The sequence below is a fragment of the Buteo buteo genome, chromosome 19, assembly GCF_964188355.1.
Source record: "Buteo buteo chromosome 19, bButBut1.hap1.1, whole genome shotgun sequence".
Taxonomy (NCBI): Eukaryota; Metazoa; Chordata; class Aves; order Accipitriformes; family Accipitridae; genus Buteo; species Buteo buteo.
This window is the reverse complement of record NC_134189.1, coordinates 29,107,252-29,125,136: the sequence shown is the minus strand read 5'-3', so window position 1 is coordinate 29,125,136 and position 17,885 is coordinate 29,107,252. Positions and strand designations below refer to the sequence as shown.

The 17,885-nt window shown below is 35.7% G+C and overlaps 1 protein-coding gene across 9 annotated transcripts in view; it reads right to left on the bottom strand.

Annotated features, from left to right (window-relative positions):
* Nucleotides 1-17,885, bottom strand: part of PACSIN2 (protein kinase C and casein kinase substrate in neurons 2) — a 63,165-nt gene that overhangs the window by 10,610 nt on the left and 34,670 nt on the right. For all 9 annotated transcript variants that reach the window (XM_075051882.1, XM_075051883.1, XM_075051874.1 and 6 more), the window contains 4 exons: nt 5,915-6,071; nt 4,927-5,162; nt 4,058-4,213; nt 2,757-2,932 (listed from right to left, as the gene is read on the bottom strand). In XM_075051882.1, coding sequence (XP_074907983.1) covers nt 2,757-2,932; nt 4,058-4,213; nt 4,927-5,162; nt 5,915-6,071 — 725 coding nt within the window. The remainder of the gene's footprint in view (nt 1-2,756; nt 2,933-4,057; nt 4,214-4,926; nt 5,163-5,914; nt 6,072-17,885) is intronic.

Genomic DNA, 17,885 nt, shown 5'->3' with positions numbered 1-17,885 from the left:
AGTATTGAAAAAAAACCTTACATCAAGACAGATTTTTTAAAACTTTATGACAGACCTATTAATTGCCTGTAAAAGAAGAATAGTAGTCCAACAAGTAAGCTTGCTGGAAGTTCACAAAAAACATAAAATCCTTATTTGCCAAGATTTTAGAATTCTTACTCTTGTGTAAAGTAACTTAATGGGCTGTCATTAAATGTAGGATTTACACACAAATGTATTTAAATTACTGAATGCCAATCCTGGAGTTTCTTGAATTTAAAAGCTTGCCTACAAAACAGTAGAAACTGGTTTTGTGATAAATCCATAGCATTCTATGAAAACTCCTGTCTTAATCCAATGGGAATTATAAACAATTATAAAAATCTCTAGCCTGAAGCGGAGTTAAATGGATTAAACATTTTCCTGTGCAGGTATAATATCTGCTAGCTGCTTTTATTGTTTTAGGTACTCTACAATATTACTAACTGTACTATTTATACAAAATATCAAATACTATAAAAAAGACCCTTACTACTTTTACTTATCTCTTAGTCTGTTTTTCATTAAAGTTGAGTTCTCATAAGTATAACATTTTACAGAATAGAAGTCATGGTGCAGATACAACTTTGATCCCCTGATCCTAGACCATACACATGATGTATTTGCTATACAGGCTGTGACTACAAATACAATTGTTTTATACAAAAAAAAAAAAAAAAAAGGAGTATAAAGAGGTCTTAACACAACAGCCACAAGGCTTAAAATAAGAGACGCAGAACTGCTAGTCTGTATTCAAGCTAGAGAGAATTTGGGGAAATCCTTCCAGACCAAGTAACACAAAATTTAGAACTAGAATTCATTAGTGCTACATTGTCAAGGAATCAAACTTTCTCAATATACTTCCAAATTTCTCAATTTCTATATATTACTTGACTAACATGTATGTGGTATGTTTGGGGTTTTTTTGTGGGGGTTTTTTTTGGTTTTTTTTTTTTTTTTTTTTTTTTACATCAGTGGTTCTTTGAAAGCATTTAAGCAATAGAAAGGCACGTATTTTGAGAAACTGAATAAATAATTTCAGATGACTCACTAGCCATCAGTTAAATAATGATAAATTGGAGGTCTGCATCTGTAGAAAACCAGGCCAGGCTATTTTCTGGACTGTGCTCTTCAGCATTATTAGTCTTAAGAAAGTTAAAAATCAGACTTCCTTTTGGGAGTTTATTCTACACTTTTAATCTCTGTGTATTCAAAGAGGCAGAGATTAGGAAATAGACAAACAGTTACAGTTGCTTTATCTCTAGTTTTATCCTAATAGTTCTTTTCTTTATTCGCACCTTATTAACATACCATAAGACACCAATCCTGAACCTCTTGCTTATCTTAAAAGGAAATCATTGCCTCTCCACTTGGTCATCTTCTGTAGTCTTCCCCCACCCTTGCCCTTTAAGTCAACTATTTCTCATTTATTTCTGTTCTGTAGTTTCTTTCAACCTGATTAAACTGAATTCAAATGGGCAGCAATCCTATCTATCTACTCTGAGAGTAAAAAGAAACTGTCTTCCACAGCAGTTCCATAAGAACTTTGAAGCAACCCCGAATGATAATGATGCTGAAATAAGTGATCTTGCCCTTACGTATTGCTTGCTCTGTATTTGTTCTTGCCCCTACGTCACCCCCTTCACTTATGCCAGCGCTAACATTCGTGTGACTGCATAGCAAGTCAATTTGGAACACTAATCAGGGTTAAAAACAAATTAGATTCTTCTTGCCCTAGGTTACCTTGAACAGCTCCTTAATTCCACTGGTTGGACTACCATAAGAGTTTTGACACTAGCAGAAGAGGGAACAGAAATGAGCAGCTGGCCAGGAACACACTTGTCTCCTTTTAATTGAAGTGCCAACCAGAGTGCAGTGAAACTCTGCTGTTGCAAGTGGGATGTAAAATTCCACTAGTGTTACAGCATTTGCTGCAGATATTCCAATGTCTGTCTTCTCAAATGCAAGAGAAAACAAAAACATTATAACCACTGGCTTGCTGACATACTGAAGTAGCTTAGTATCAAAATGACCTGTAGTAGTTGATGACATGCCACACAGTCTGACAAAATAAGCTGTATGAGCTCTGGTTTTAGTTCACTAGCAGAAGTTTAGATTTCTTGGAATGTAGTGAGGAGGGTCCAGGCAGAAAGAACAAAGTAAAATAAAAGACATGCTTTATCCATACCACAGTATAAAGAGCAGACTTCAAAATTAAGATGGACAAGATTTCAGCGACAGTCAACCAATTTATCAACCAACATTTATCCCCTAGTTAAGGTAATTACTTGAGACTGAGCTCTCATATTTTAACAATAGATGTGTTTATGCTGTGAAGTTCATGTGTCTTACACTAATAAATTCTAGCTTGTTCTCCAATAAACATGCAAGATGCATAATGCACCAAACCCCTCCTTTCCCAATCTTTGATCCAGCATTTTTTGATTCTAGGCTCTGAATCCTTTCTAATTGGCACACATTTGATTATAAAAATACAACAAGAATGAGGGTTTCTTGGTTAATTTAACACTGTGTTAAATAAAACTAGTAAACGTTAGAGATAGATGCTAATCTGATCTTAGACAAAACAAATTAAGCTCTTTCACTTACACTTTAAACAAATTGAAGTAACACATTAGAAACAAATCAGATTCTAAACTCTAATCTACTTGGAACTATGGATTACTTTTCATTGAAGAGTATTAAGCATTAATTTTTGAAGTCTTACACAGTTTTACCTTGCAACATTAGACAAGTCAAGGTGTTTTTGAACTTCCAGCAACACTTCTCGAAAGAAACGTAAGCGTTTTTCCTCAAACTGCTGACACTGTTCAAATACCTGCTCCATGTTTTCCATGTATTGAGGAGTGGCATTATCTAATTCTTTCAGTGATTTTTCATACTTTTCTTTTGTCTGGGGGTGGAAAAAAAAAAAACAATTTAGTAAAGTATTTTATTACTACCCTACCTAACAGACTTATCAATGTAGTAATGGCCAAGATTTAGACCAGAAGTTCCCAAAATGCATTCTCTTTTCATGACCACAGTACCTAAGTTACGTCACGATGAGAGTTATCTAACAAAACTGCAGAACAGTTACAATAAAGTTCTAAGCCTCTTACCTGGCTTTTTAACAGAAGCCATGACAAATGTTAATGTAATACTAAAGATAAAAAACAAAGGAGCCACAGAGTAAATCAGACCAGGCAGTCTTTCAAGTTACAGGTCCCTTATTTAAAGATCTCCAAATAATTTCAAAGTGTTGTCTTTTCCCATTCAGTAATTTACATAGTCAACTGTGAGTTATGACCAGAAAAACCAAATACTGTATGCATCCCTGTGAATATAAATTGTGTACACTGTGAGCTCAGTTAACAGATAGAACCTCAGAGTCTACACTAATTTACAGAAGTAGTCCACAGACAGGAATTAAAAGATCCCACCCCATGTAACATCAGCCTTCCAGATCACAGAACAACATTCTCAGAGGGAAAAGATGTCTTTGAAGATTCAAAGTCACACAAGAAAAGCCTTTTGTTAGCAGCCCACTGAAGAGAGAAATCAAACTGGACAATAGAATGGCATTTCCACAATTGTATTTACTTTTATTTAAATGGATTATATCAGTTTACTTTCTTAAAAAATGCATTCTGCAGTCAAGAATGACTACAAGTTTAGATGTTGTCAGCAAGCTTTAAGCACCTACCTCACAGCCTCTCAAGTGAAATAACTCAACCCTCACTACTAAATGAGTAGAACTCTGTCCTAGAACTTCACTGTCTTATTCTGCTTCCTTCCCTGCTGAAAGTACCTACATGAAATAGAGGCAATACATAATCTATTCTTCACAGAAGAACAACTTGGCAATCACATATGTTTTGAAGAAAACTCTAAGTTTTGGTATAGGACCATAACTGAAAGTGAGCTGCACTGCAGTCCAGAGCACATTAAGGAAGAAGAAGGAAAAAAAAAACTTAAATATGCACAAGCAATAGGTTAAAAATACTGCATATGAACAGTATGTTAGTATACAGTATACCTTTAGTACATCTTGTTTGCTTCTCTCCACTTTGTCTTGTAATTTCTTAAGTTGTTCAGGATTTAGTGCTGGATCAGCTTTGCTATTTGTTTCTCTGGATACAGCCAGTTTCTCCTCTTTGCAGGCCGCATGGTATGCTTTCTTTGCAGCTTCCACCTACAAAGTAGATTTGAATCTTTGCATCTGCGACAGTTTATAAAACAACCATCAACTGAATTGTTTAGCCTTATAATTGTGTTGCAATGAAGAAAGTGTCAGGGTTTGATTCAGGATGTTCTATCTTTTTTGGGGGAAAAAAAAAAAATTTATTTTTTCTTTTTCATTTAGGCCAAGGAATGAACAATACACAAGAATGAAAGTAAGGAAATTATTGTAGTACTTATGAATCATCATTCTCTCACCATACAAGATATGTCACTCATACAGCTTAAAGAAGCGTGGAACAGACTCAAGAAAAGGTTTACAGAAAGTGCCCAATAGAACGTTTTTTCTTCATGCCCATGTTCTCCTGCTCCCCTTCTTCTACAAGCCTCTTATTTAGGAATAATGTTGTATGACAAGGAAAAAAAACCCACAAATACTTTTCCCCTGCTCATTCCTTTGAGCAATTCATAACTTTCAAACGCATGAAATCAGATACTGTTAAAATGATAGCTTAAATTCCACTTTTTCCAGATTTTCACTGAAGTCATCAAGATTAGTAGAGACCAAGAGAAAAATACTTATTTTCAGAAGAGGACAGAAAGCAAGAGATCTTTTTTGAGAAAGGAGGGTCCAGCAGAGAGAATAGGGAGTTTACTCCCTTATAGAGATTTGAGACATTAATATATTGTAACACAGGATATCTAATACATAATCTACTGCTGTACCTCTTTCAGCTTTTTTGCCCAGGGTTTCTGAGCTTTCCTAAATCCATCTTCTGCTTCTTTGGTTTCCTTAAATCCTCCCATCATTTGCTTATGAAAGGCTTCCTTCTGCCAGTTCTTGATTTTTTCAAAGTCTTCATTCATCAGTGAACCTTTTACTTCTAGATGTAGTTCACTCACTTTTTCAGCTTCTGACATAAAAGCACACCAAGCCCTTTCTACTGTTCCATACTGTGGGCCTAAACACAACAGAAAGTGTCATTCTCAGTAACCATCACCCACATGGAACTTATATTCCCAAGAAACTTCCTGAAGCTATTGACTTATATTCACTTGTAAACAGCAATATTGATGCAAACCTAGAAAAGGGAACAGTTTCTTTTCAGATAAATTTAGAACATTACAAATTTTTACACCAGAAGAAATAATACTCATTTAGTCTGGCCTCATTCTCCCTGTACTATGATTCTCCATATTCCACCTATTAGCTCCTCTTTGAACTGCCTTCAATTTCTCAACACACTTTTTGAAGCATGAATAACCAGGAAAGGACAAACTGTTTCAGAATATATTAAAACGGTATCAGGTTAGTCTTCCATTAGAGCAATGCCTAGCTCTTACTACCAGTCTTTCCCCACAACCACTGCCCCTTATTGTTCAGATACACTTCTCAAACTGTGTTCTATGCCATTAGTTACCTAGAAACAGCCAGTTCTCTAGAACTGAATCTATTTGGATACCCCGACACTGGAGGCAAGATTCACCTGCTTCAGTAAGAAACAAGCAAACTAGCAAAGGAGCAGGGCTTTCTTTGTTTGTTTTTAATCAAGAAAAGCTTGATCATTTGTTACATTACTGAGCCTTTTGCAAAGGCTCCATTATAGGCTAAAAAGTACAAAAATTCTACTTTGTACTTACCAAAACAAAGATATACAGAAACATTTCTTTCCATTTGAGAAAGTTTTCGGAGTTCAAAATCAGAATACATTACCTTTTTCCACAAGCTGTTTCCACCTTTTCGCCCATTCTGTCAGCTGCTGAGCATAGACCTTCTCTATTCGTGCCCGTTCATGAATACAATTCATAAGATCATTGCAAAGTCTGTGACCATCATCAATTCGTTTTACTGTCCGCTTGTAATTTCCAACCTATAAAGAGACAAATACTTAACAATTCCTGCTTTAAAGCTCTGAAAACAAGAAAAATCTCTAATTAACAAAAATACTGTTACCTAGGAGCAAGATAATCTACTAGCAGAAATTAATCAATTATAGCATAAGGTATTTTTCCAATTAATCTTAACACCTAACTGCAACACCACCACAAAGGCCACAAGTTCTCCTGTAAAAAAAGTTATTAATTTTAAAAGTGAAAGCTTTATTATATTTTATTAGTCCCACAATGTAATTATGGACAGTCATCACAATTGTTCTGCATTATTATTGCTTGGTAATGTTTTGGATAATCAAGATATTTAACACAAATACAGTATTTCCCTCTTCCATGCTTATTATTAAGTACCTAATGCCTTAATTTTATGCTGTGTTTAATCTTTCAGGATTAATAAAACTGTAAAGACATGCAAAAGAGTATTGCAACATCTCTATCAAGGATAATAATAGTATTTGTTTAAGAATGCAGTACAGAAAAAGCATAACCACTCTATATACAGCAGAGACCAGATGTGCCCTTTGTTACAGCTGTGCTTCACTGCTGACAAACTAGATAGCAACTATTTTGAAAGTATACGGTAGAATTTCATGTGGGAAGATACTGACAGCAATGACATGGAGTTCCCATACCTAGAATTAACTTGCGAATGCTAAAGAAAAAAACCCATAGTTGCTCAGTGTACAAGCTACACAAGGATGAGGACAGAGAAAAATGCACACTATGTAATGAAAGTCCATTATATAATGAATCCTTTCACTTTTGTGTACACACCAATATGGAATCACCAATCTAGATGACTGAAGGGAAAAAAAAAAAAGCCTGATACTGCTCCCAGAGTAATACTTCCACCAATTTCAAGGTCACTCAGGTTGGCTTTTGTAAACATTAAACAAGACATAAGAACTTGGATAATAGAATTTGCACAGCCTATTAAATATCACAGTTTCTTATCTGCCCTAACCACCTGACTGAAAAATAAAGATTAGCAGTAAGGCAGTAGATTAAACATTCAAATACTTAAAGCATGTTTGTATTTTTTACATTTGAATCATATCTGATTCACATCTTAAATACATTAAACCATCCAACTTTTAGGTTTGCATTTATTCGGAATTTTGTCAGCAGATGTACATGCAAGCCATCTGCTTGAGGAAAAACTCCTCAAAGTATATAGGGAAATACTCTTAAAAAGGGAAAAACCTCTATTAAGTGCTGGAAAAATGGAAAAATAGGTGACTATGCTGATAAATATAGACATATGTTAGGACTCCTCATCAAAGCGGGGGGGATCAAAATCATCAGTGACAAGGACAAAACCAATTCCTTTAGTGGTCTCAAAGCATTCATTTGGGCATGGTTTTGGACTAGATCTGTTTCAACAGATCAAAGAAATTTAGGTAGCATCTGCGAAAAGCATTAGTTAGCAGTCACCGATTTGTCTAAATCATGTAAAAAAACAGTACACGCACCCCACCACCACCTTTAAACTTAAGTCACAATATAATTGAAGATAAGAAGCTACCAGCATCACAAAGAAGCTAACATCAAAAATCAAGATAGTCAATGCATCCATGTCAAAACAGATTTCATCTATTAACAAGAAAGTATGAAAAATAACCTCTCATCTTCAGGAGAAATAGAAATTGAGAAGCAGTCAGTTTCAAACTAACACTGTACACTAACAAATATAATATGCCTATGTAATCAAAGCATTAAAAAATTAAGTATCTCAAAGAATACTTTCTAAAGCCTTTGTATTGGAAGGGCAAATCATTCATCTGCTCAAAATTACTCCAGCTGTAGGTTCACAGCCAAGCAGACTTAAAACAGGTTATGCTAGCTTGGCACAACTACTGAAGCCTTACATTAGCATCGATTTGTGTCTCCAGTTATATGCCCAGGGATTTATGTCTCTAGCACGAACACTTCCTTTCATAAATTTTCACTATTAAATTAGCATTTTAAATGCTAATATTGGAGCTGGCTGCCTCATGGTATTTTTAATGTTTTCATTTTGTGTTGTCTGAGCAAATTCTAACCTCATGGTAATATCTAGCAGTTGCCAAATCTCAGGCAGGTATTCAGAGAACTGAATTAGTTTGCCTATTATGGTCCACTCACTATTATCACATAAGGCCACCTTTAAAGAACTGCATGCAGACCACAGATAATTGACCCAAGCTACCTCCTTCTCCACAGGAGGACCGAAGGAACTAGCATCACAGTTTAGAACCAGTACGAAGAAGAACCAGGCCTACAATACTAGAAAATAACAACCTAGTATTCCCAAGAGAGCTTATTTTTGAGAAAAAAAAAATTCACTTGATTTATGAAACAGTAGTTTACAATATGTTAGACATCACATTCAAATTTCATGCCCTATGAGGAATGCTAGAATTTTGGAAATACAGCATTTTCCTGTGTTTCATGACACAGAACTTAAGTTACATATGTGGCACTTAACATTTTCAAAAACCCAGTGGTTTATTAAAAAAAAAATCATTTTAAGTTATGGACACTGCAATAACAAATTTTTTTTGAGAAATGGAATGTGCAGCCTGCCATTGCAGGAGGCAGACTCAGAGGTACAAGAGCACAGGGTATTTAGACCACAGAGCCAAGTAAAGGGAAAAGAACTCTAGTCTTTATGCAGCCAAGGAACTACTAGGTTAACTGTAGATAAGTTAAAACAATTAAATTAAAAACCTATAAACAAACTAAAGACACACTGAATTCTGGAGAAGAAAAACATGACTTAATACATTGTTTTATTCAATACTATTTTCTCCAATTCCCGAGCTAGACTACAAACATTCTGCAACACTTCTCCCTTCCCCTTCACAAGAAGTATTTGAGCTAAAACAAAAATGACAGATTCCTTTATTTGTAGGAACTAACTGGGGTGGGGGGGGAATCCTGTGTTTCTTTGTTTCAGTCAGAGCCACATTTACACAATGCCTTGCAATTTTCAGATTTCTCGATTAGCACTGTTCAGTACATGAACATATGATTTTACTAGTTAGAATAACTTTCTGATGATTCTGAGCATTGGGCTATTGCCTGTTAAACAGACAGCAGACAACAAAGACATGAAGTTATTAGTTCCCTTATCCTACAATTGAAAATTTGTTTCAGAAAGGTAAATAGTAAGATTAGAAACTTTCTTACAGTTTCAAGAAGAATATTTAAAAACTTTATCCTGCTTTAATTTTAGCATCAACACTTCACCCATCTGAAAGAGACATTTTATTACACAGTACCAAATTCAGTTGCTGTTTACCCTTAGTTGCCAGAAACACTTCAAAAGGAAGTAACTCCAAGAGTTTATTTCTGCGAAATACCACTATAATCGTCACTTTCATGATGCAATTCTGTGAAAATTGTGATTCAGGTTTGTGTCACCTCCCCACCCCCCCCTTTTTCTAAGTTGAGTTATCCACCAATTTCCCCTTTTCCACTGCAAAAAATACTGAGCTTTGCTACTAATAAGGCTCAGCTGATCCCATTTTGCCCCATTTATCTCTTACAGGCATTATAGATGCCTTCAGATCTCCATTTTGCTTAGTCAATAAAACTTTCCTTCTCATTTTGATATTTCCTCTCATGCATGAACACAGCAATGCCACCTCAAAGTCTTTGTCAAATGTAAGATTTAGGGAATTTGTAATAACCAGAGAAAAACCACATAAGCACACCGTGATGAGGCATTTAGTATTGTATAGTTAGCAGTCCAATCATCTCTCCTTTGTGACTGCCAGTGTACTAATGTAGCCTAGCACCAATATGATCTTTAGGGGGAATATTTAAGAGCTTACAACCTCATTATTTTACAATTTCACAGCACTAAACACAATGGGAAAGTCTTAAATTAACTAGGCTCCTTTACCTCAAATAGACTTTTTCTTTTTAAGCATATTCATAGAGCAGGATAAAAGCCTATAAAGAGTTAAACACACTTAGCAGGTTTTTCTGGTACACTGAATGAAAAATAAGGGTATTTTAATTTGTTAGCAGCCCAGAAGGTGGCAAGCATTCAGCTATTGCTAAACTCCAGTCAGTTAATTCTAGTATATCATGATAATTGTTATAACCACAAATATTTCAGGAGTTTCAAATGCCTCAAGTAAGATTTGATGTCAACTCTTTTTCCAAGCTTGCCTAGCTTATTCATAACTAGTCAGCCTTTATGAACTGGAACGATCTGAAAGAAAGTCAGTCACCATAGAATACAACAAGGGTTTTTTTTATGGGCAAATATTCATAGGGAGGAAACACAATGAGCTTTGAAGGCTCGTAGTCAAACCCCGGCATACCGATGGCCAATGTGGGGACACACTTACTATTTCCAGCATTCCATTTAACCATGAGTACAATTTCTTTCCAGTTACGTCAAACAGGAAGTTTCCACACATTTCAACCAGCATTAACATCTATAATACTGTGGGGGTTTTGTAAATAAAAATAATTATCTTGGTGCATAATTAGCACATACACAGTCCAAGTACCTATGAGCACTAGCTCTGTGTAAGTTTTGTAAGTTTACCCATATAAATTCACCACTGGTTGCAAGAAAAATCCTGAGGAAGCTCTTAAACCCACAAAATCTAAAGCCAAACGTACCAGTAAACAAACACCTGGCAATATAAATGGAGAACATTATGTTGCTCAATGTTATAAAGAGGAAAAAAAAAAGCATATAGGAGATACGACAGGAATCTACTATTGCAGAGTCCAAATATTTTTTAAATGAAAAAGCTAAACAGTCCAGTCTGCTTCATCAGCAAAAAGCATTCATTGACAAGTAACTGAAATCCCTCAACATAGGAACAACTTTTCATTATTCAAGAGTGAGTTTTGGGAGCTTCTCCCTCTTAAATTCCCTGCATTCAACATACACCCCCTGAACAGATAACCTCATGTAGATGTTGGCTGATAGTAGTAGGCAAGAAACACAGGTATCAAGAGTACCAAATGGGCAGGACCAAGACCATCTGAGCAGACAGCTTATAATGCAGTTCATGGGAAGCATGTCCCAGATCGGCTGCCTCTGCTATCCAGAGCGTTGGGTTTGGGCCTTGCTTTGGGGTTTCTTTTAGGGGAGAATGGGAATGCATATGGTGGCCAAATTTGATTCATTCATACTACATAAGGGACCAACTTCCCCTTTCTGAATGAATTATCTTGCTAATGGATACCTTCGCACATACTTCAGAATGCAATGAAAACCACATGCTCAGTACCTCAAAATACACACCAGGTCCTGCCCTCCAAGGAAATCAGCCACAGGCCTAAGTTCACAGTGCTAATGCCAGTCGCTGGTTTAGCAGCTGTTCAGAATGACTTTTTGTTTGGATAAGTAGGTATATTCACAGGGCAGTTAAACACCTCTGCAATAAATGGAGAGGACTCCATATTGCTGATGCCAGCAGAAAATAGCGGAGTAAGGACTCACATCTAGGGTACGAGTGGCACACAGTCTGTGAGGTACCCATGGCTCATTAAAAATAAGTGCTTCCATAGGCAGGGTAGCTCTTCCTTTTGATGTCTTACCTTGCAAGATATGCATACACTTCTACTTTGATCTCCTTTCTTACCTTCTCAGGTATCTAAGTGAACAATAGGATTGGTCTCAGCTTGCTCAAGGCATTTTTCTTTTATTGTGACCATAACAGTGATTAGCAAGCATAAGGCCAGACCTTAATTAACAAAACACATCACAAAAATTGGCCTTCCATTTATTATTAACATACCAAATTCTTTCACGTGCATTTCAAAACTTCTTCAGTAGAACAAAGGCAATAGGGTTGTCCATGTCTTGTCTTCTACTATAGCAGTACAATGTTGGAACCAACCAGTTTTGCCAGTCTATTTTTGGATGCAAGAAAGCGGCATGAATGATTATGACACTGAGATGTATATACAGCAGTCATGCAAATGCTGAGAGTCTATGTGACAGATGAGAAAGAAATACAAAGGGTTTCAAATTGCACATTGGGATCCAAATTTTCCACTTTCCCTTGGAAAAATTAATGCCATCCTGCTCCAGGTTATCAGCAATAACCTTCGATTACCCAAAGCATGCCACCCTTGTCAGCTAGATAACAGAGATGAAGGAATTCCTTCTTAGAGCATATCAACAAGATTCCTTGGTCTTAAAAAATTTCTGCACCCTGAGAGAGCCATAAGTTTAACCAGATACATCAAGGTACACTAAGGCTTGTTAGAAAGATGAAGAATGAAAGAGAAGCTTCCATTTCTTAAGTAAATTAAAGAATTACTGCAACTGAAACTTTGATGAAATCCTCCACTGTTATTGTGGCAATATCTTTCAGAATGTCTTTTCTTGCTATTTTGCAATTCCTTGCTCTTGAAGTAAGCTTAGATGAAAACATCTACAAAATTCTCTGTTTCCTAAAGTACTTCTACTTAGTAAACACCTGGACATATCAGAGGAAAAAATAAAGATTTTTTCCTCCTGAAAAGGATTTATCATCCTGCTAGAAGAGAAAAAACTTTTAGTAGTAGCTTGGATTCACTAAATACTGAGAAAATTCCACAATTTAATTGTGAAAGCTGCTATTTCTATTGCATGCTAAAAATAGATGCATATTTCTGAGCCCCTAATTTTTTCAGTTATATCAGCTGTTCTGATACAAGATACTACCTATGCCGAAACCTTATCCTACCTACGTTTTTTGACTGATACATCTACAGTAAGTCAACACCAAGAACACAAGTCCAAACAGCAACTTCTCCAGTTCCCTTTCAATAAGACAACAATTTCCCAACCACAAATCTGAACCTGATAACAATATCTATGTAGTAATAAAAAAATACTAGTCTTTAAAGGAAACAAATTACTATTCGTATTGGATTTCAAGCATTGAGTTTGACTCTCAGTGCCAGAACTGGAAGTTTCCATGAACAGTATTGAAATAGCAACTTAATAAAAAAAGCTTCATAGATGAAGTAACCTGCATTGAATTGCTCCATGGAGAGTCTCAGCCTATGCAACGAGACAAAGTTAGAGCAGTAAGTTTAGTACCATGCAACCATATACTACAGATTCACATTTTTAAATGTGATCAGACTGCTAGTAATTACCTTTGTAATAAGGAACCCTAGCAAAGGCAGCGACAACTCCAAAAGAAAGCAAACACTTCTAGAGCCAGAAAACTAATTAAGAACTAAGTGTTTTATTCCCTAAAGACAACATTGTATGAAATTTCTGTCAATAGCAATGGCAAAAACTTTCAAGTTGGTTTATCAGCATTTTATTAAGTGTAGTTCTTATTGTCAGCTCAACAGAACATCAACATTCAAGAAATAAAAGTGGTTTAGTTTCAATGATATGCAGTGAGCAAAAAACAGGTTTCACAGTAAGTTCTTCAGATAGGTCCCACACCCAGACACCTCACTCTTTCCTAAATGTCTTTCAAGAAAAAGATGGGCTTTGCAGCACACTCCAAAGGTAAATAAATTTGAGTTATTTTGGAGTCTGAGGCAACAAACTCAAAAGCTCATCCTGCCAGACTGTGTCTTCTGTGCCATGGCCAAATTTAAATACTTTCACTGCTTTCAGCTGTGGCAGTAAAACATTGCAAGGTAGCTTTTAACAAAGTGCAGGCTGTCTTTAAAAACAAAGAAAAAAATCTGTTGTGTCAAATATCTTAAAAACCTCTAATGAAAGAGTGCAAATGACAAAATCCGCAGTGATGATACAACTTCCACATCGATTAAGAGTTCTTTACTTCTTGTTACCTGAGACATGAAGTACTGAGGCTGGCATTCCAGAGACACCACATCTTTTCTAATTAAGTCAGACAAAACACATTAATCAAAGCAGTTTAGTTATCCATTTTGAGAAAGATTAAGACTAGAATTCAAAGTTGCAATTTTCAGAAACAAAATAACTGATTCAGAAAATATGGAAAAAGGACAAGTTTTAGACTAAAATTCAGCCAAATTTAGTTTGGAAAGATGGCTCCAAGCCAGAAGTACTTAAACAAGAATTTGGTAATTAAGTTTGACAAGCTTGCTGTTAGTTCTGCATGTCACTTAACACTGAAGAATTATTCTTAAGTTAAATTTATTAAGACTTGCACAGGACTTCCTTTACTTTAGGTTTGTGTTCTACCAACACAGATGCCTGGCAAACCTCCCCCCTCTTAACTCTTGATCTGAAGGGTAATTCCAGTCTTACTGTTTTGTCAGGCTTCTCTGTAGAAAGGTAAGGTTTAAAGTCAAATGGTACATTCTGCCAAGGCATTACTTGACCTAAGCAAACTGCTGGATACCTTAATTATTCACTCAAATAATCAGAAGTATATACAAACCAAAATACATTCCAGGCTAATATCAGGCATGCATGTCAAAATGCAGTTTCCTCACATAAATGCACAGAAGTAGAGTGCAGAGGTCACAAGAAAACTACTCCTGGACAAAAGTAATCACTCAAAATATCCTATATAAAGGCTACACTGCAGCAGACAGCACAGCTTTAAGTACTTTACCACTTTCCCTTATGTTGTGTGCTTTAGTCCAAGCATTTTGTTCAGTGTGGGACAAAACCCCACATTCCCTGCCACAGGATGCTACATGCAACTATAAAGGCTGTCAATGAACACGCAAGTTCCACATTATTCACATTTCTCACTATAATAGGGTATTGCCAAGACTACTGGTCTTCTGAACAGTTTAATACCCAGTAATAAGGAGTCATCCTATAAGTGTAAGAGTGCAAAGAAACAGCAGTTTCCACTGAGAGAAAAGTTTATATACATGTTTTTCTTAAGACAGCTTTGAAAACATGTTAATTCTCTCAAACTGCACAGACTTTGTAAATTTACCAAGCATAGCATGCATGAATGTCAAAATTCACTACCATGTCAATCCTTCCTGTTAATAGTTCAGCATTACTATAAAATAATTTATCATTTATATCAGAGTACTCTTTTTCATGTTTAGTTCAAAGTATCTTAGTGTATCCATAAAAGCTCCATCTCCACAGAATGCCAGGGATGTCATACCACACATTTTTCAACTCTCCATGCAGTTACATAAACATTTAGGCATACCTGCTACAGTCTTTCAGCTATACATACAGCGCTTTCTGATAACGTGCTATATCTTTTGAACTCGCTAACCTATTCTTCGGGGTTTTTTTGCTTTTCTTTTTTTAACCACCACACAAATGTCAGAGTTGATATTTTAAGCACTAACCAACTATAAGACTTTCACAGCCTCCCCTGTTTCACTGAAATACCACTTAATTTCAACATATTGAAAATTCAAGCCTTTAGTCACTTTGCTAAAATAATGACAAAGCCTTTAAATCCATAGTAAGAACACAACCATCTCTATTAACGTTTTTTTAAAGAATTGGCATTGGTAGACGCAAAACTTCCAAACTTGTCTGTCCTAAGAATCAAACACCACAAAGCAAATGAACAGCAAAACAAGTAGCGTTTCCTACATAATTCAATACTCAAAACTCCAAAATTCAGTGAAATATTTCCTTTTATATTGCTAAACTATCAAAAGCTTAGTACAAGGAAATACAGGATTTTTTTTTTTTTTTTTACTGTGGTCAACAATTTCATGGAAAGTCCAATTCTGCTTTCAGAAATACTGTTAATACTTTTAACATCCTTAACGTCACTTCAGTAACAAAGCCATTGACTTATCATTGGGACTGATTTTTTTTACTGCAGCCTAACCTTTGTTTCACTCCCTGAAGAATGAGTATGAAGATGGTCTCTAGAATTTTTAATGAACTGAACCCATTCTCTGAGAATATAATTGCATCTTCAATTTTGGAGATTACTTTTAACTGATTTTAGCATATTATTAGTTAATATGATCTAAGCAATGCTAGTTTTCCCCTTTGAACAACTTGCATACCTGTTCTAGTCAGCATTTGTCAACTCTCAGAACATATTACTTTTCCAGCCTGATGTACTCAAAGTTTCAGAAAAAAAAAACCCTAATTATTCAATCTGTAATTTTTCCTTTTGACCATTTTAATTTAACATCCTTTGTGGTTGTACATCAAAAAAAAGAGAAAGAACAGAGAAAATAATTAAACCTACAAGGAAAGAAACTGATTGCAATACTGAAGTCAAACTTTTTTATCCAAGGATAAATAAAGATATACTCATGCATTACACATTACCCTACTGACATTGCTTATGAAACAGACTGCAGTTCTGATCTTTTGGAAGGAATACATAGAAAAGTCCAAAGAAACAGATTAAGAAGTACTGTTTACAAAATGATATAAAATAAGTCACCAATGGCACAAACATCTTTAACCCACCTATAATAAGCATCAAATACATTTAAGCTATGCTTCGTAAAGGTCCTAGCTTAGGCTAATTGCTATTTCTGATCATCTATCATCCTTTAATACTAAATGCTTGAGTTGACATTTGTCCAAACAATCATACTAGTTTACAGAATTCCCATTCTCATTCATTCATCTTTTATGCTTCCAGACACGATTACTTGATGGAAGACAGCAGCTTGGTACAGAATAACCAGCCAGAAGTCATGTTTTCCTGCCAAGTATAGGATGCCCAACACACATCCAAAAAAATCCCTTTTGATCCAGGATTCTTTTTTCCTGACTGCCTCCTTATTTTGTTTTGTTTCTACCAAGGAAGCCTGCCCAGAAAGTTGCCTCAGCATAAAATAAAAAACACAGAATAATTGAGGTTGGAAGGAACCGGTGGAGATCATCTAGTCCAATCCCCTGCCCAAAGCATGTCTGATAGATGAGATTGCTCAGGACCATGTCCAGTTGAGTCTTAGACACCTCCAAGAGTAGAGGTCCCACATCCTCTCTGCAGTCATACCACAGAGAACCCATACAACAAAAGGGGTTAAGACTTAGAACCCAGTAATTTTAAAACCACCTCTTTATAAATAGGATAGACATATTTAACAAAATAGTAAATATGTCTCCTCAAAAAACGATAGCTGTCTACTAAACAAGAACCTCACTGGCATTAGGTCTTTTAGATAATCTATCAAAAAATAATGGGAGATCTGCATCAAAATGCAGTATGTCACCACCACCACCACAGGTTAGTGGTCTAGAACAGCTTTCATTTAAAAGGAAGCAGTGTTAGGTCACCAAACCCAAGCTGTCTTACATAGACTCTGGTAACAGAAATATTCAGACATTTTCCCCCTAGCCATTTTCATCTTTGCTATAGTTCAAACTCAAAAGAGCGCCGAGGCACATAGTAGAAATTTGCCCCACTGAATACAGTTCATCTGGACAGCATACTTACCTCCAATTATGTCAGTATTGACACTGTCAAACCTTTCCTTTTTCTTGCAAGAAGTTTTTTTTTGGGTGTTTGGGTTTTTTTTTTGTAAAATGCTTTCTGCTTTATGAAGTTTGCTCTCTTTAAATCTTAATCAAATGATCATAACATCCGAAAGCCTTCTTCAGATTTGGGCAGCAAAAATTATTTATACTACAATATGCTTTGTATTATCTTTCTGCATGTATGCTCTTACATTGAGATAAACATAAGATAACTTCTCTCAAAAAAGTTTTACTTGTATCTAGACAAAAACAGGAGGCATACAGTACTTTCACACACTATCTTGCATCTGTAATTTATGTACACTTACAGTAGCCTTTAATAACCAGTTACTTTAGATTTAACATTGATCACTCGACCCCCTTGGTAATTTTTAAAAGCTATCCACTCACACCCCTCTTCAGCAATAAAAACTGACAAAGGTTTAATTCTGAATTTCATATCCTACCCAAA